At 37.0% G+C, this 20,892-nt stretch overlaps 1 protein-coding gene across 4 annotated transcripts in view; it reads right to left on the bottom strand.

The window, feature by feature from the left end:
- The window catches only part of LOC106870407 (uncharacterized), a 267,331-nt gene that overhangs the window by 121,944 nt on the left and 124,495 nt on the right, over positions 1 to 20,892 (bottom strand). For 3 of the 4 annotated variants that reach the window (XM_089340571.1, XM_089340573.1, XM_089340574.1), the window contains exon 1: positions 16,924 to 17,429. The exons of the other annotated variant lie outside the window; for it this stretch is intronic. In XM_089340571.1, coding sequence (XP_089196697.1) covers positions 16,924 to 16,947 — 24 coding nt within the window. In that variant the 5' untranslated portion in view covers positions 16,948 to 17,429. Of the gene's footprint in view, positions 1 to 16,923; positions 17,430 to 20,892 lie in introns of those variants that run through there. 4 annotated transcript variants of the gene reach the window in all.

Below are 20,892 nucleotides of genomic sequence, written 5' to 3'. Positions count from 1 at the left end.
CATAAATGGTTGATAGGCAGAGGGAAAGAGATGGTGAGAGGAATGGATAGACAGAGGGGTGGATAGAGAGAGAGAGAGATCGATAGAGAGAGATCGATAGAGAGAGAGAAGGGTAGAGAGAGAGAGAGAGGTAGAGAGAGGGATGGATAGAGAAAGAGATGGAGAGAGAAAGAGATGGAAAGGGAGAAAGTAAGTGATAAAGAGAGAGTAAGAGATGGAGAGAGGGAAAGAGAGAGAGAGGGGTGGATAGAGAGAGAGGGGTGGATAGAGAGAGGGATGGATAGAGAGAGGGATGGATAGAGAGAGAGAGATGAATAGAGAGAGGGAGAAAGTAAGTGGTGGAGAGAGTAAGAGATGGAGAGCTGGAGAGAGATATGGATAGAGAATGATAGAGAAAGAGATGGTGAGAGAAAGAGAGACGGAGAGGGAGAAAGTAAGTGATGGAGAGAGAAAGAGAGAGAGAGATGGAGAGAGAAAGAGAGTAACAGAGAAAGAGAGGGAGAGAGAAAGAGAGTAACAGAGAAAGAGAGGGATAGAGAAAGAGATGGAGAGAGAAAGATTTGGAGAGAGAAAGAGATGGAGAGAGGAAGAGAGAAAGATCAGGAAACAAATGGAGAGAAATAAGAAAGAGAAAAAACGAAAGGGAAAACCAAAAGAAAGAATGAAGTCATTTCTGGGTGAAGTCTTGCTTTAAAGTGTAGATAAGCTTGGAAATATATAACTTTTTTATGATTTATGCCGAGTTAAATTCTTATAATTATTCCACACTCACACACACACACACACATATACATACCCACACACACAAACGGGTCTGTATGCATTTGTGTGTGTATGTTAATATGTGTGTGTGTGGTGTACTCAGGTGTAGTTTTTCACTGAAAGGAAGTCATAACTATTTATGACACACACATTTTGGTGAGATGCAAAAAAAAAGTGATTGACTTCATCTTTGTTAGTAGGTTTGGATAGAACAAAACCAAACCGACAATTTAGCTAAGTTATTCGGCAGATGAAAGGATGGAAAGGTATACCTTGGTTTACTTATGGTAAATGCGATTTTCATGGCAGCGATGATAAAAGGCGGCATTGACTTAAGAGGTATTATACCATAAAGGCAGCCGCCCCACCCCGCCCACACACACTACCCTAATATTTTGTGCACTATATTTAATGCAAAACAACTATTCTTTTGTCATTTACTAAGTTTAGTCATTGGACTGTGGCCATGCTGGAGCACCGCCTTGATAGGTTTCAGTCAAACAAATCGGCCCCAGTACTTATGTTTATTTTTCATTCTTTTTTTTTAGTCTAGTATTTATTCTATTGGTGTCTTTTGCCAATATGGTTGCTCCCACTCAGGAAGGGACAGAATTTTAGCAGTCTCTCGGCCCATAATACCTTACTACAACCCCAACGAGGCTAACTTTTTTTGCTGTGACTCTATTTCTTGATGGAAAAGAAAAACAATTTGAACTATGGTACAAAGTATAAATTATTCATTTTTTATCATTTTATCTAGTTTCAGCTCATGAGCTGTGGCCATGCTGAGGCACCGCCATTAATTATGTTAAAACTTTAAAAATTTAAGTCATATTTTTCAAGAGTATTTTAAGCCAGTTCCAACCATTAAGACATTAAGAACACATGCACAGATTTTGATTCTTGATGGATTAAAGACTTAATTCATTGCCCAGTTTTATCCTGTGTTCCTGGTATAGCAGGAATAGCCTAAATGTAATCTCTACCAGATTTCCATTAAAGCAGCAATGAACAACACACATAGAAAAAGAAGATAAAATGCCAAAAATAGACAACCCACCACATTACAACTTCGTAGTCAAGTGTGTTTGTGACTCGTTGTCCCCTATAGCTAATATTTACTTTTGTTTTTTAATTGAAAAATGAATTTGTGTGATGAAATGAGCATGTGATGAACCCAGTATCTCATCTGGTAAACAAGCAAGGCCTAGACTCTTTACAGTTGAGGAAATTATTGATGATGTTTATTCTTCGAACAAAGAGTTCAATCTTACGCAGACAATGAGAGTGATTTGGACAATCAAATTGGTGAAAGTGATGAGGAAATTAGCAATTCGGGTGAACAAATATGGTAGTTGATAGATAGGTTTATTACTGTTATTCTTATGGATTATTTTGTAATTCTGTCTGTTACTTTGCCTAACAAGCATAATAGTTGAGAGAAAGGCTTATATTGTTATTCTGAATTTTTTTTGTAATTCTCTCCATTTGTTTGCCTGCAATAAACAAATACAATAGTTGAGAGATAAGCCTATTGTTTTTCTCTTGAATTTTTTTTTGTGATTCTGTCCATTAGCCTACCTGCAATCATTACTCTTGAGCTGTAGATATAACTATTTATTATTTTTTTTTTGCTCAGGAACCCAGGTAGAGAGTAAAGTTAGACACAGAGGCCCAGGTCTAAGAGGGTTAATACCTACCACTGCTGCTACCCATTACGATCACTACTTAATGTTTGGACACTTTTAGCAAAGTCTACCCTGTTGTTACTGAGTATCAATCAGGTTTCATGATACCATTTCCTTACAGAAGGATGTCCTGCCCTACACAAACCACTTTGAATGCATTTTAGGATGCATTGAATGCATTTTAGGACAGGTTGCCCTTGAATGTGGTTTGTGAAATCCACATCTTGTGTGTTTCTGCTTCTGTGTGTATTAAATCTTCTCTGCACATTAATCTCATTTATGTAAAATCTCAGTTATTTACATCTGATTCTAACTTTGGAATTTTTGTATTCTCTTCACTTCTTGGAAGACATTGTTGTTTTATGTATCCCTATCGTTTATATTCTATTGTCACCAGTTTCTCAAATCCAAACCAACCAAAACTGAGAGGTAATCTATGTAGTTATTTAACTGAAAATAATAGCCAAAACTTCCTCAAATCAACTACCACTGTCATAAGCTAGGAAGGACACACAGGATAATATCGTCCTATACAATAGCCATCATTCACGAGGGAGTGTGACTAAGTAGCATGTTCCATGCTTCTGCCAGTTGTTTTAGGTGCCTATGTAGTTGTGCATGGAGACAAGTAGACTTCTTGGTTCTTGCAACCTTGCTGTAGTGGAACATCCAAGGTTCGAGAGATGGAGGTAGAAAGGGCTGCATCAATGCTGGGCTGGTATTCATTTATGACTGAGTAAACACAGGAAAAGTAAAATAAAGTGAATTACTCAATGACACAACATTCCACCCAACAAGGAATCAAACCCGTCCTCTTATGTTTGTGTGTATAACCTCAGCAATGAAGCCCTTGATGCACTTAAAAAGACAGGATAATCATGAGGGGAACGCCTTGGATCATAGGTTTATTTATACAAACGTTGAGCCAGAGTTAGCAAACAATACCAAGAACAACAGAAAACAGCCTATCAATTTATACCATTTTATTACAATCCCAATAGGGCTGACTTCTTTTGCTGTGACATCACCTTTTTCTTGAAGGAAAAGAAAGAGGAAAAATGAAACTATGGTCCAAAGTATAAATTATGTTAAAACTCTTAAGTCATGTTTTTAATAAAAAATAATGTTTATAAATTATATTTCAGATGTAATATCATGGAAAAGATATATGGAGAGACCTAATTCCAAAGAAATCGATCGTGAGAAATTACATGATGTTTGTTCTGTGAATTGTAGATAACAAGGAATTGATTTTTGTTTGAAAGCACCACTTGTTTGTGAACTGTTGCAATGTGGTTGAGTTTTTAAAATTTTTTTCTCTATTTCAAAAAATATCATTTTGAAGAATTTTCTAAAATGCAAAGCAAACTTCAAAAAAAAAAAAAAGTTCAACAACTGTTTTAGCCACTGATGATGATGTTGATGATAATTAATTTAACAAATTGGCCAAAACAAAAATAAAGGAAAATACTCATGATAATAATAATTTATTTCTTTATTGCCCACAGAGGGCTAAACATAGAGGGGACAAACAAGAACAGACAAAGGGATTAAGACAATTACATCGACCCCAATGTGTAACTGGCACTTATTTAATCGACCCCGAAAGGATGAAAGGCGATGTTGACCTCAGTGGAATTTGAACTCAAATAATAACACTTTTTACTATAGGAACAAGATCTGAAGTTTTGTTGGGAGGGACTAGTCATTTATAATGACCCTAGAGCTCAACTGGTGCTTATTTCATCAGCCCTGAAAGGATAAAAGGCAACATTCGCACGCAGAATAAGGGAGATTTGATTGATATTTCAAGCAAATCAAAAAAATATTTAGGGGCTCTCTTACTGTTTCAATCTTTTGTTGTTTCATTTATTTTATGGAAGGATAATGGATGTATATTTTCAATTTGGTGCAGCAATATGGGTGACTCTATAAAAGGTAAAGTGAGGGCTTAAACAGTTTAACCAATGAAATTTGAGCTACGAAAGGCAATGTGAGAATGTTGAATAACATTTGCAAGGGTCATTTATACTTTCAGAATGTCAAGAAACCTAAACAACATTTTAAACTCACTAAATATGACATGTGAGATAAGCTGACTTGATTGAAATGATACAGACAGAAATAAAGGAAGCTAAGAGCAGTTGAGAGCAGCAATGCGATTATTAATGAGAACAGAACAGGGTTAATTGTTAATCGATTGAAGCAGACTATCTAATGAAACACCATTTAATTGACTCTTTAGTGTTGCAATTTAGCCTAGGAACAATGAAGTTTCAAAAAGTGGGGATTTAAAGCTAGACAGAATCTAGCGAAGATATTAAGTACTAGAAGAACAAGTGATATATTTAGAAATTGCTAATTTTAATGATTGATAATTTTGCTGATTTTAATAAAATTCAAATTCATTTGCAATAGTTTGTTTAGCCACAGGTCTTTCTTGACTGAGCAGACAAACCATTAATCAAAACCATAACTTGGTTATAATAAATGAAACAGAAAGGATTTCACTTAAAGCAGGAAAGGGCCATGGCAGTGGTGTTAACCCTGTCGCACCATATACCTGCTGTAGCAGGAATAGGTTAACCCTTTCGTTACTGTATTTATTTTGAGATGCTCTGTGTTTCTTTTAATTATTTTAAATATAACAAAGAATTTAGTAAAATAACTTAGTTATCATTTAGCTAATGTTAGGAACCTAAATTTTGACTAAAGTTTGGTGGAAGATTTTAATTCAAAACTTATGAAAACTAGACATTTGTACTACAGAGCCAGAGGTGGTTTCAGCCGGGTTAGTAACGAAAGGGTTAAACATCATCGCTGCCAGATTCCTGGTAAAATGGTAATGAACACATATATAGGAAAAGAAGATGCAGATGATTCTGTCCATTAATTTGCCCACTATTGTTACTCTTGAACTGTATGTGTAAGTGTTTATTTATTTGCTCAGAAGCTCAGGAAGATTGATTCAGACAATCAAACTGGTGAAAGTGATGAGGAAATTAGCGATTCAGGTGAACAAATATGGTAGATGACAGATAGGTCTATTTTGTTATTCTCATGAATTTTTCTTTTGTGTTCTGTCCATTAGTTTTACCTAACAAGTATGGTAGTTTAGAGAAAGGCTTATTATTGTTATTCTTCCGAATTTTTTTGTCTGTTTCTGCCTTTTAGTTTGCCTGCAATCATTGTTCTTGAGCTGTATATGTAACTATTTTTTTTTTTGTTCAGGAGCCCAGGTAGAGGGCAAAGTTAGACACAGGGACCCAGGTCAGAGAAGGTTCAGCTAGGTAACATTCATATATGTTGTCCTGTGACCATCCTTGGTCACTGTCTTCAAGAACACATTATACTGCCGCTAGTATTTGGCTGTCAAAATCTTCTGTCAAGTACAGAGGGATGAAAAAGCAAAACAAACCTGAGAGCAATTTAAATTCTGATTATAAAATGATGTAATCAAATACTACACAGAATTTTACTCAATACTTTGATTTTACCATCAAATGTCAAGAACGTCAAATATTTCTAATTAATTTCCATAACATCTAATAAAGCAACTAAAATTTTCTCGACATTTTTATGATTTGTGTTTGAATTGTCTTTCAAAACTGGAAATATTGCTAAAACATTAATCAATGATATCAATGATTTAACAAGTGTTTCTTATGGCATATGGAAGCCCTGAGGACTTAAAAATAATGGACAGACAAATTGCTAAAATCGAGATATTTTTTTTTTGTTTTTATAAACTTTTAAAACTTGTCCAACACCGAATCAAAGTGAAAAATTATATGAATGCAAAATAATTTTTTTTTTATCTTCTCATTAATAAAGAGAGAGGGGACAAAAATATTTCCATAATATTTCGGTGAGAGGAGCAGGGTCTGGAATTTATCAGTTTGAAAACCACTACCTTGGTAGTTGTTGTGCTCCAGCATGGCCACCACAACCTACTGGCTTGAACCAATAAAAGAATAATTTCTTTTACTCCTTTACAATGTACAGAATTGCACAGACATTTACAACATAACTACTTTAGGAGACTAGTGATATTTCTGTTACCATGGATACTACATCAGTTGGTCAATACTCTTGTGTGCAAGCAGTTTGGTTCACAACCTTATAGTTTTAGGTTCGATCTCACCTTGGGCAAGTGCCTTCTGCTATATCATCAGGTCAACCAAACCCAAGTGAAATCTGGTGGATGGCAATCACCTTGTATCTTTTTCTTGTTTCAGCCAGTAGACAGTGGCCATGCTGGGGCACCACCTTGAAGAATTTTTAGTCGAATCAATTGACACCAGAACTTATTTTTTTATAAGCTTGGTACTTATTCTATCAATACCCTTTGCTGAATTGGTACATTATGGGGACATAAACACACGAACACCAGTTGTCAAGCAGTTGTGGGGGACAAACACCAAGACAAAGACACACGCACACATACATACATACTTATTTACACACACACACACACACACACACACACACAAACACACACACACATATATATATATATATATATATATATATATATATATATATACATACATTCATATATATGATGGGCTTCTTTCAGATTCTGTCTGCCAAATCCACTCACAAGGCTCCAGTTGGCCTGAGGCTATAGTTGAAGACGTTTGCCCAAGGTGCCACATGGTGGAACTGGACCTGGAACAATGTGGTTGGAAAGCAGACATGTGTACCCTTAACATAACCAAGATGAATTACATATAAGATTGTTAGACCATGTTGAGGTCATGTTTTCTCCCTCTTCGGTCAATAGAATAAATAACACACAAAGACAGAGTGGGGGTGGGGGCAATATACTTAACAAAACCTTTAAAAGCTGAGCTCCAACAGGGCCAAATTGCAAAATGAAGAAAAAAATACGTCACTGTAATAAACTACTGGTGCATTTTCTTAAATGTATTATCATTTTTGATATCTTAGACTCACAGCTTATAATGCTTATAATTTAGTACCGATGTTCATTTTGGAATCTTTAAGAGATGCAAGGAAGAAACTAAGGGTAACTGAGAGAAATAAAAAAAACAGCAAAATACATATGAAAATATAATACTAACAGAGGGTGGTTTTTCTCGTTGTCTCTAAATGATATCTGATTACCAATTTGCATAATTTTTCATATATGTTACATCTAATTCTCTTTTGCATACTTTATTTATCTAATAATACTCACCAGCTAAGTAAATATCTCTTTCGTTATTTTATTGCAATATAAGGTTGCGGGTGACACGTAAAAGCACCCACTACACTCTCTGAGTGGTTGGCGTTAGGAAGGGCATCCAGCTGTAGAAACTCTGCCAAATCAGACTGGAGCCTGGTGTTGCCATCCGGTTTCACCAGTCCTCAGTCAAATCGTCCAACCCATGCTAGCATGGAAAGCGGACGTTAAACGATGATGATGATGATGATGATGATGAAGGTGGCAAGCTGGTGGAATCGTTAACACATCAGGTAAAATGCTTAATGGCATTTCGTCTGTCTTTGTGTTCTGAGTTCAAATTCAACTGGGATTGACTTTGCCTTTTGTCTGTTTGGGATGAATAAAACATCATATTTTAACATGTAAAAAATCCCCTATTTTGGGGCTTAAAATTTGGAAAAGAGGTTTTGTAAGGGATTATAATACTATCCATGTATAAGACCTAGGATTTTCCCAAACCTGCTGGCGCTATACACTGCAAAATAAATCCTAAACTTGAGCCAGCCCTATGTATGTAAACAAATTAAAATTAATACATAAGATAGATGCAAATGAATGACTGCTTTTGTTTACACAATTTCACTGTGGACAGAAAGAGAAGGGTCAGCTAGACTATAGCTTTGCTAGACATTACAATCTCATGAACAACTGTTTACAGAGAGAGAGAGAGAGAGAGGTTGGGCTTTCACAGTTTCTGTTTAACAAATGCCACTAGCAAAGTATTGATTAACATAAGGCTATGATAGACAATGTACCATGAAACCTAGAACCATGTGTTTGCAAAGCTAGCTTCTGAACCATTTAGATATACCTGGCCTGCATCCATTACTTTGAGAAGCCAAATAATATTGTTCAATTACTCAAGAGGAATTCAATCTTGTTTACATAAAGAAATCAGAAAACGTTCTTTTAGATTTCTGTATTCTTTTAACACAAAAATGATTAACAAAAAAAAAAAACGAATCTTTGTATGTATTTGGTTTCACCTATTATTCTCTTCTATTTCTATATCTTTCTCGTAAAATGCTCGAGATGTATTTGTATCGAAATACTAAAACAAACACCTATAAACTAATTGTTTTATCTCAAATTAAATAATTGTTTTAAAGCGGCGAAGGAAAAAGGTAGTTGGTTTTCATAACAAAATGAAAGCAAGAAACACAAGAATCGTCCAACCTTCCAATCACAAAGACTAACATTGTTATTGTTTTTTTTTTCAATTGTAATTAAATGTATGAACTTAATTGAAATTGAAGAAGAAATCTGCTTGCTTAGAGAACATAATTAAGTAGTACTTGATGTATATGTTATGCTATTTGACAACATACACTTTCTCTTTTATCATTTTCTGACAGTAGACTAAGGCCATTCTGGGGCACCACCATCAAGGGTTTTAGTTGATGATATCACTAATATATTCAGCTCAAACTGGTACATATCCATCAATCTTTTGCAAATAGCTAAAGGTGACAATCTAGGAGAATCATTAGCATGTCAGGTAAAATACTCAGTAGCATTTCTTCTGGTTCTGAATGATATGAGGAGAGAGAGGGACAGGTAGAGAGGGAAGGGGAATGTAGGAAGGGAGAGGAGGTAGGGAGAGGGGGGAAGGGAGAAGAATATTGACCTTATCCAATTCTGAACTGATGCTATATGCACCCTGAAAGGACAAAAAGCAAAGTTGACCTTGGTGAGATTTGACCTTAGAGTGCATGATGATGATGATAATGATAATGACAATACAAGAAGTCCAATAAAATACTTGGTTTTAATGGTACCAATCCACCCGAGATCATCTCTGATTCTTTTATTAAAAAAACCTCTTATATTAAGTTTCATTTTAAATAATAAATTGTTTTTGTAATAATCTTTTCTACTCTAGGCACAAGGCCCGAAATTTTTGGAGAAGGGGCCAGTCGATTAGATTGACCCCAGTACACAACTGGTACTTAATTTATCGACTCCGAAAGGATGAAAGGCAAAGTTGACCTCAGCGGAATTTGAACTCAGAATGTAAAGGCAGACGAAATACCACTAAGCATTTCGCCCGGTGTGCTAACGCTTCTGCCAGTTCACCACCTTATTGCCTTTGTAGAAATCTTTTCTACTCTAGGCACAAGGCCTGAAATTTTGGTGGAGGGGAGCCAGTCGATAAGATTGACCCCAGTATGCAACTGATACTTAATTTATCAACCCTCAAAGGATGAAAAGCAAAGTCGACCTCGATGGAATTTGAACTCAAAATGTAAAGGCAGATGAAATACCACTAAGTATTTCGCCCGGCATGCTAACAATTCTGCCAGCTCACTGCTTTATTGCCTTTGAAACAATAACATAAGAAATGTTATGCTCCAAACCCCATCTCAATTAAGAGATGGGGTTTGGTTACTTTGATTATTTTCTAAATTAAGTGAAAACCATAGTAAAGTGTATTTCAGCAGGAATATGGTCACAGAAGGGTTAAAATAGAATTTGAAAGCTGTTAGTAAAATATAATTTTATTTCTATTAAACCAAGAACAACATAAATAACAAAATGGAAGAGATCTTGACAAAAATTAACCACAGGGTGGTGTTTGATTGCTTCAAGGTTTTCTAGGTTTTTGATATCTGTGTTGCTTTCTTCAAGTAACTTGAAGACTTGACAAGCTTTTCTACCACAACAAAGGAAATTTAAAGAATACTTGATATGAAAGGGCAAAAGAAAAAACAAAACAACAAAACTAAAATAATAGAAATAAATAAAATGTATACAGAAATTCAGGACAACTGTGTCAAGCAAATGTCATCTCTCCTTAAACAATTAAGCAATTGTTTGATATTAAGGTCACCGGACAAATAGATAGAATATTATTATTATTGTCTTCATGAATCTGTTTCTCACTGAATCATTTGTGGTAGAATTTTAATAGAGTCATTGTGTGTGTGTGTGTGTGTGTGTGTGTGTGTGTGTGTGTGTGTGTGTGTGTGTGTGTGTGTGTGTGTGTATGTATGCTTGCGTTCATGTGTTGGGTATGTGTGCAGTTAATAAAAACAGTTACTTTGATTTTCGTTTTGCATTTTCTTTTCTGTTCTTTCATTTCTTGTGAATAAAACATAGCCTTCAAATGGTAGTGTAAATATTGGTGAGAAAAATTAAATTTCAAATTAACGTAAATTTTAAGTCATGTAATATTAATGCATTGCACGTATATGAAACATACTGAAAAACAATCATTAACCCATACAATAATTTTTAAAAATATGGCTGTGTGGTAAGTAGCTTGCTTACCAACCACATGGTTCCAGGTTCAGTCCCACTGTGTGACACCTTGGGCAAGTGTCTTCTTCTATAGCCTCGGGCTGACCAAAGCCTTGTGAGTGGACTCGGTAGATGGAAACTGAAAGAAGTCCATCATCATCATCATCATCATCATCGTTTAACGTCCGCTTTCCATGCTAGCATGGGTTGGACGATTTGACTGAGGACTGGTGAAACCGGATGGCAACACCAGGCTCCAGTCTGATTTGGCAGAGTTTCTACAGCTGGATGCCCTTCCTAACGCCAACCACTCAGAGAGTGTAGTGGGTGCTTTTACGTGTCACCCGCACGAAAACGGCCACGCTCGAAATGGTGTCTTTTATGTGCCACCCGCACAAGCCAGTCCAGGGGCACTGGCAACGATCTCGCTCGAAAATCCTACAGGAGCCAGTCAGGCGGTACTGGCAACGGCCACGCTCAAAATGGTGCATCTCATGTGCCACCCGCACAAGAACCAGTCCAGGGGCACTGGCAACGATCTTACTTGGCTTGCCGGGTCTTCTCACGCACAGCCCATTTCCAAAGGTCTCGGTCCGTAGTCATCGCCTCGGTGAGGCCCAATGTACGAAGGTCTTGCCTCACCACCTCAGCCCAGGTCTTCCTGGGCCTACCTCTTCCACGGGTTCCCTCAACTGTTAGGGTGTGGCACTTTTTCACGCAGCTATCCTCCTCCATTCTCACCACATGTCCATACCAGCGCAATCGTCTCTCTTGCACGCCACAACTGATGCTTCTAATGTTCAGCTTTTCTCTCAAGATACTTACACTCTGACGGGTATTCACATTGACATTACACATCCAACGGAGCATACTGGCTTCATTCCTTGCGAGCTTACGTATGTCCTCAGCAGTTACAGCCCATGTTTCACTGCCATGTAGCATGGTTGTTCGTACGCATGCGTCATACAGTCTGCCTTTTACTCTGAGTGAGAGTCCCTTTGTCGCCAGCAGGGGTAAGAGCTCTCTAAACTTTGCCCAGGCTATTCTTATTCTAGCAGCTACACTTTCAGCGCACCCACCCCCACTACTAACTTGGTCGCCCAGATAGCGGAAGCTATCGACTACCTCTAGTTTTTCACCCTGGAATGAGATAGAAGTTGTTTCCTGTTTGTTTGCAGTCTTTATTGCACCTGAACATCTGCCACAAACAAAAACTAACTTGCTAGTTAACCTGCCTTTGATGTTGCTGCACCTCTTATGTGTCCATAGCTTGCACCGGGTACATCTTATAGAGTTACTACCTACTCCTTTTCTACATACTGAGCAGGGCCATCTACCTGAAGGGGTTTGTGTTTTATCTACCTTCCTACTTATTAGGATTTTGGTTTTAGCTAGGTTGACTCTAAGGCCCTTCAGTTCTAGACCTTGCTTCCACACCTGAAACTTCTCCTCTAGTTCTGATAGTGACTCCGCAATTAGGGCAAGGTCATCAGCATAGAGGAGCTCCCAGGGGCAACCTGTCTTGAACTCCTCTGTGATTGCCTGGAGGACTATGGTAAATAATAGGGGGCTGAGGACGGAACCTTGGTGGACCCCTACCTCTACCCGGAATTCATTGCTGTACTCATTTCCAACCCTCACCTTACTGGCCGCATCTCTGTACATGGCTCGCACAGCTCTCACTAGCCATTCTTCTATCCCAAGTTTCCTCATTGACCACCAGATAAGGGATCGGGGGACCCTGTCAAAGGCTTTCTCCATGTCAACGAAAGCCAGGTACAGAGGTTTATCCTTGGCTAGGTATTTCTCTTGCAACTGTCTCATACATGTGTGTGTGTGTGTGTGTGTGTGTGTGTGTGTGTGTGTGTGTGTGTGTGTGTATGTTTATCTGTCTGTCTTTGTCACCCACCAACATCACTTGACGATTGATGCTGGTGCATTTACATCCCTGTAACTTAGTGGTTCGGCATAAGAGACCAATAGAATAAGTACTAGGGTTACAAAGAATAAGTCCTGGAGTCGATTTACTTGACTAACGGCAGTGCTCCAGCATGGCCGTAGGCAAATGACTAAAACAAGTAAAAAAAACGATCCTAAAATGAAGTAATTTTGAGTGATTTTTTTTCTTCTTTGATAACTGAGAAAAATGAATGAAAATTCTCTTCACAAGTTTCTGATCAAACTGCCTAATCTCACGCATATCATTAATCAGCTTATCTGCTGATTAAACTATTATTATCCACACAACAATTCAGCCCATAACAGATTCTGTATCTGTTAAGGATAGCAGCCAAATGTCCCTCAAATGAAGGAATCTCTATTGATGGGCTGATTAAAGCCTTCTGAGTGGATTTGGTTCATGGAAACTGGAAAGAAGCCCATCATATGTGAGTATATGTGTGAGTGTGTCCCACTTCTATTTGGCAACTGGTGTTGGTTTGTTTATGTCTGTGACTTAGCGGTTTAGCAAAAACCTTTGCTGAAAGTACTGTTTGCTCATAATGTTTCATTCCAAATGACTTAACTAAAGATTAACTTCATTCCAAAATAACTTTGTTCAGAATGAATGGCATCTTTATTTGCTCTCCCACCATGTAAACCAGCCATGGGTAAACTGTGATCTGTAAGACTCTGGCTGGCATACCTAATAAAAGAATTACCTTGAATATTTCAGTAGTGTGGCCTGCTTGATGGTGAGCTAAGTTTCAAGTGGCACACTTCTCGAAAACAATGCTGCCCATCCCGGATGTGAACTATAATGAATGGCTATAATTTTGACTTAGTGTGATAAAAAAACATTAGCTGAAGTGGGTTGTCAGTGCAAAATACATAAGCTGGTATTTTAACAACACATCAACTTTGTCATTTAACCTTTTGGGTGAAGTGTAAGAGGTCAAACAAATAAATCGTTGTCGGATAATGATAAAAAGTAAATAAAACTGTAAAGTTATTTTAGAAGTACTTTATATATACAAATATATATATATCCAGGAAGACACACAAAAGCATTTATTCAAATATATACTGAATTATTTATACATTAGTATATTTAATGTTACAATTACAGGCATTCATCATAAATTAGTATATATAATGTTACAATTACAGGCATTCATCATAAATTAGGAATAAGTTAATGTGTTGTATATTTTGTATGAGGTAAATAAATTTCAGGTCTAAATAGAAAAGTGTCTGCTTTTACTGTTGATTTGCTCCAGCTTTACCGAGCAGGACTTGCAGCCACACAGGGCTCATGCCACATGGGACTTGTGGCCATGTGGGACTCGTGGCCTTGCTGGACTTGTAATCAATGACTATGATGATGAACAATATCATTATCCCCATCATCTTCATTGTGGTTAGAATATGGAATTAAATATGTCTCACACAGATACACACCAAACAATGTTACAAGAATAGAATGCAACATAATGTGTATCTTGTTAGAAAGCTCATTTCTTTGTCGAGTACTTTTATATATATCTTAAAGATTCCATAATGGAATCATCTAGAAACAATGAGGAAAAATAATGTGATTTTGCAGTAGAATATTTGAAATTAGGGGAAAATTGATATTAGTAAAATAACAGGTTTGATACTTATTTTATCATTCTCTTTCACCAAACTGCTAAGTTACAGGGGACACATACAAACCAACACCAGTTTTTATGTGGTGGTGGGGTGCAAACACTCACACACATGGTGGTCTTCTTTCAGTTTCTGCCAACTAAATCCACTCACAAGGCTTTGGGTTGGCCTGAGGATATAGTAGAAGACACTTGCCCTAGAGTCCCATGCAATAGGACTGAACCAAGAACCATGTGGCCGGGAAGCAAATTTCTTACCATGAAACCACACCATTCGATAGGATACTTACTTTTAAAAGCTCAAGTTTTAAAGTAGAAATTAACCTAAATTAAGAATCAAAAAAAAAAAAAAGACAGCAAAAAAAGAATGGTATGCAGTTTTGCAAAGTAGCACACTCTACTACCTGTAGGCTAACCTAACAACTTTGACTTTGGCTGGCATTTCAATGATGGTCCTTCATAGAATCATGAAACCAAAACTAAATATAAACAGAAACCAGAACAACAAACATGAACATCATTAAATCCTATCCACCGACTTAACAAAGAAAGCATTGTTTGAGCCATTGTAGTATAACGACTAAGAAATTACTGGCAGGCTTTCTTGTTTCATCTCCTAAACAGTAACAATTTGGAGTGGCCATTGTATCAGATCAAATAATACTAGACTTGTGAAATATACACAATTCCCTTCCTTAAAAACATATCTTATCTTTTCTTTTGATTTTGTCAGTCGTTAGATTGTGGCCATGCTGAAGCACTATCTTGAAGGTTTAAGTCAAATGAATTGACTGCCTTGTTTTTTGGTCCCTTTTGATGAACTGCTAAGTTAACAGGAGCATAGAGAAACCAACACCTTATTGTCAAGCAGCAGTGAAAAAACAGAGGAGTGGCTGTGTGGTAAGTAGCTTGCTTACCAACCACATGGTTCCGGGTTCAGTCCCACTGCGTGGCACCTTGGGCAAGTGTCTTCTGCTATAGCCTTGGGCCGACCAAAGCCTTGTGAGTGCATTAGCCCCTAAAATTTTTTTAGAAACATGAAAAGACTTCCACGTGGTCTCCAGTAGTTGCATGCAACATGCTGAATTTTTCAAATTGCAATGATAATCTATGGACACCATGTATGTATATAAAAGAATAAACAACTATATATATATACGACAGGCTTCTTTCAGTTTCCGTCTACCAGATCCACTCACAAGGCTTTGGTTGATCCAAAGCTATAGTAGAAGACATCTGTCAAAAGTGCCATGCAGTGGGACTGAACCTGGCATCATGTGGTTGGGAAGCAAGCTTCTTACTACACAGCCAGTGTGTGTATACACACACACACACACACATACACGCACGCATGCACGCACACACACACACGCACGCACGCACGCACGCACACACACACACACACACACACACAACAAGCTTCTTTCAGTTTCCGTCTACCTAATCCAGTCGCAAAGCTTTGGATTGAACTGAGGCTGTAGCAGATAATGCTTAACCAAAGGTGCTATATAGTAGAACTGAACCTAGAGTCATGTGGTTGAGAAGCAAACCATTTTGCCACACATTTACACCCGTTCGGCATTTTCCGTAAACTTCCCAGAATGACGTCATGTATTGTGAAATCAACCCGGCACAGGTTTGAGACTTGCTGTAATGTTTTATTTTACAAAATCGCAAAAGTAAAAAAATGAATAAATAAATAAAACATGTAGTAAATATTGTTTCACTATTTTAAAATTCATTTACTTATTGTGCTGTATAGAAAAAGGGAAAGATTTTACAGAATGGTAAAAGGGGAAAAAATATAAGATATATAATTCTAGGAGGAAAAAAAAAAAAAAGAAAAATTATGTGCGACAGCTATTTCAGAATGGCTGTCCCACATTAGTTGGATTTTTCTCCGTTTCCAGCGGGATTTTTCAGAAATCTTTTCTGCACCCCCTGCTTCACAACGATAAAGGGGAAGATTTTCTTTAAAAAAATTTTTAAATCCGTGATTTTGGAACGTGGCCCCCACACTACCTTAACTGGACCATCACCGTTAATTCCGTCACCCCATGTTATAATATTCCATACATTGAAACACATGTAATCTGCATTTTTAGGGAGGCAAAATTAGTCAAAAAATTTCATGATCACCTGCCTCGGTTAATAAATTCCTTTTTCCCTCCAGAATTAAACATTTTCTTTTCAAACATTTTTTTACATTTACAAAAATTAAATGGATTTAAAAATAAGAGTGGAACCATATTTACCCCCATGTTTAGTACAACCCCCCCCCAAATAAAAGTGTTTTAATGAGTACTCAGAATATCCCATTATGTCTTTTTATCGTGCTACTGACAAACAAATTTCTATAGAATTACAAATCATCCTGTATGAGAATAAAAGAATAAACTAAAATAATACAACTTACCTTCACATTAAATTTATATCCCATTATGGTTTCAAAGCAGTTTCATATGGCTTTTTTCTCTTCTAATTTCCTTTTCTACCAGCCAAAATGTTAAAAAAACACATTTGACGGAAAATAGGGTCAGTTTTTTTTTCTTTTTTTTTTCACAGAATGGGTGTGGCAGTTTGAATTTAATTACAGTGTGTGGGCTGTTACATTACTATTTTGTCGACTCTTGAGGGTATGATAAAGAGAACTTGCTGTTTTAGTTTCGAGAGAATGTCAATATTTACATAGATATATCGTTCACAAACGGGTCTATCAAGGCGGACTGTTTGAATTGATTTAAAGCTAAATGTGCGTATGTGTAAACCTAAAGTGTACACACACAGATCTGTTTGCTATTGAAAGTTATATTTGAATAGATGATAAGAAACGGGATATATATGAATGCGTGTGACCTTTCCATAAGAAGGGTTTTGACGATAAGCTATATTATCGCCTATAATTCGTATGTTATTTCTGCCAAGATAATAATCACAACGATTTCTTTTATAGTAGTAGTAGTAGTAGTAGTAGTAGTAGTAATAATAATAATAATAATAATAATGATAATGATAATGGTTTCAAATTTTGCTACAAGAGTAGCAATTTTGGGGAAGGGAATGAGTCGATTACATCGACCCTGGTGTTCAAGTGGTACTTATTTTATCGATTCCGAAGAGATGAAAGCCAAAGCTGACCTCGGCAGAATTTGAACTGAGAACATTACAACGGGTGAAATACCGCTAAGCATTTTGTCCAGCGTACTAACCATTCTGCCAGTTCTTTGTCTTAATAATAATAATAATAATAATAATAATAATAATAATAATAATAATAATAAAGAAGAAGAAACAACAAAAGCTATAAAACAAATGAAATCCAAACTAAAACTAGAACAGCAATGGACCATGATAAAATGATGGCAAGAAAGGCCCCTTCATGGCAAATACTGAGCTAAACTAAATGCAAAAGAAATAGACAGAGAAAAATCCCAGCAATGGTTGAGAAGCTCAGGACTCAAAGCAGAAACTGAAGAATTTTTAATTGCAGCACAAGACCAAAGCCTCCCCACCAGAAATTACCAAAAACATATTATGAAAAGAAACATAACAAGTAACTGCAGAATATGTGGAGATGGACAAGAAACAATAAATCATATTATCTCTGGCTGCCCAGTCCTGGCTAAGAAGGAATATATTCACAGACGCAATTTCTTTATTAGGCATAAAGCCCTAAACACAGATGCGGACACCACAAGGACAGACAAGACTACAGTGGAGACAAAAAACATAAAACGAATGTAAATGAGATGAAATTATATAATAATGAAAAAAATGAAAATGGCCACATGGGCCCCACTCCCATGCAGTACCATTTGAACCATTATATGTACTATCTACAAATGTTCTTTTTTCCCTACTTTATCACCATTATTTTCCTAAAAAAACCCCATCATGAATGGGTTGACAATTAAATAAAATATTCAAATAAGTTACGCCATTCAATACTGATCAGCCATCTTTCAGCCAAATTATTTCATTATTGCTAAGCTTGACTGTAAATAAATTTTAGATTTTTTTGATATATGAAAATAAAGTGATAACTGCCATATTTTGTAACATAAGTAGTTAAATGTTTTTTTTATTTACTAAAATTTTTAACAAATGTAAAGAAAGCAGGTAAATAAATTAAATGTTTGATAATAGTAAAGTAATCAAATGTATTCTTTGTTTTATATTTGACGAAAAATATTTTACTTTACTTTTAATTTTCATTTAGTTAACTGTTTGTCATTTCATTTTACTGTCAGGTAAATCTAAGTTTCCCTCAAATAAATGCAGAAATAAATAAAAATGAATCTCTATTTCAAAAATCTTAAAACAATTTTTCTTTGATACGTGGGAATTTAGGATAAAGCATCAGATTGCTTTTATTGAATTTTATATTTAGCTGCAATATTGCAAGCTCTTTTCTTTACTTCTTGGGTGAAAGATGGCTGATCAGTTTTGAATAGCATGGCTTATTTGAATATCTTATTTAATTGGCAAATCGTTCAAATTTTATTTTTTTAATTTTTTCCTTTTTAAAGCTCATGGACCTGGTTTCCCGGTTTCTATGACGTATGTGTTCCCCCCAGCTGGACGAGACGCCAGTCCATCGCAGCATTACTCAAGAAACAGGAAGAAAGAGTGAGAGAAAGTTGGGATGAAAGAGTACAACAGGGGTCGCCACCACCCCCTCCTGGGGCCTCATGGAGCTTTAGGTGTTTGCGCTCAATAAACACACGCAACACCAGGTCTGGGAATCGAAACCGCGATTCTCCGACCGTGAGTCCACTGCCCCTAACCACTGGGCCATTGCACCTCCACCAATTTTATTTTAGCTGCAATATTTTAAGCCTTTAAGGCGGCGAGCTGGCAGAAACGTTAGAATGCCGGGCGAAATGCTTACTGTATTCCGTCTATCTTTATGTTCTGAGTTCAAATTCCACCGAGGTCGACTTTGTCTTTCATCCTTTCAGGGCCGATAAATTAAGTACCAGTTGCGTACTGGGGTCGATCTAATCGACTGCCCCCCCTCCCCCAAAATTTCAGGCCTTGTGCCTAGAGTAGAAAAGAATGCTTAGTGGTATTTCGTTGCCATCGTCCTGCTTGAGGGCCTGTCCTCACTGCCCATCACCGTCAGGCATGTCTACAGTGGGCTACACAGCACCGTCATTGGTGGCACCAACGATGGAGGTCGGTTGTCTTCTCTGACAAGAGCCGGTACTGCGTTTCCACCTCGGATGGCAGAGTGAAGATGTGGTGTAGGAGAGGGTGAATGCTACAGAGACGCATGTGTCATGGAGAAAGATGCATGGGGTGGCCAAGCATCATGGTTTGTGGTGCTATAGGTGCTGCACAGTAGGACTGAACCCAAAACCTCATGGTTGTGAAGCAAGCACCTTAACCACACAGCCAGGCCAGCACTCAGGCATCTGTGTAAACCTATTGGGTAATTTCAAAAATGTAAAGACTTGCTCAATAATTAGTTTAGGTCTTATAATAACGAGTGGCAATCACTGCCAAGATTTTGTTGATTATTAAAGTTGGACACTTGCAATTCGATGACATGAAACTTCAACCTTACATTATATATATCACACAATCTAATTTTATCTGTTATGTCTTTCTACAAGTTATTAAAATTGAATCTTTTCATATAATTATTTCGTCTATCTTTGCCAGGGTGTCCCACCTCTTCATGAATTTTCTTTGTTCTCCGTTGTCTGTTCATCTTTTGGCACACATTCAATATCTTTAAGACTTACAGAAATTCTACTTAAGACATCTCCACCTCCAACCAAATTCTCTCCTCTCAGACAGTAATATAGTTCGTGTGAGAATAATTCCGAATGGTATAATCTCCAACTATCAACAAGGAAATTTGTTGATTTGTGACATGTTTAAATTTTGCGCTTGTAGGTCACAGTTTTCTTGCAATTGTAAGAACTTTTAGCATCGTAGCTGACCATTTCCTTACAATGTCATTCAATGTATGGGAATAAAAGCAAATTGGTTGCCAATTTTTCACTGGAACAAAAGATAATACTGAAAATGCATCTGTTTCAAGAATTGGGTGACAGAACAGATAACAAAGCCACTGCAATACTTGTGTTTCACCTGCTTAATTACATCAGTGAAAGCATGTGGCTAAGTGGTTAGGGAAATTGGTTCATGACAGTAAGGTCATGAGTTCAATACCTGGTGGTGTGTTGTGTTCAAACACTTTATTTGATGTTGCTCTCATCCACTCAGTTGGAGAAAATGAGTGGTACCTGTATTTCAAAGGACCAACCTCATCACATTCTTTGTCACACTGGATTTCCCTGAGATCTACATTATGGTTACGTGTATCTGTGGAGTACTCAGCCACTTGCATGTTAATTTCATGAGCTGGCTGTTC

Source organism: Octopus bimaculoides, chromosome 23 (genome assembly GCF_046866305.1).
Source record: "Octopus bimaculoides isolate indiv1 chromosome 23, ASM4686630v1, whole genome shotgun sequence".
In the NCBI taxonomy this organism is placed as follows: domain Eukaryota; kingdom Metazoa; phylum Mollusca; class Cephalopoda; order Octopoda; family Octopodidae; genus Octopus; species Octopus bimaculoides.
This window is presented reverse-complemented; position numbering and strand designations above follow the sequence as displayed.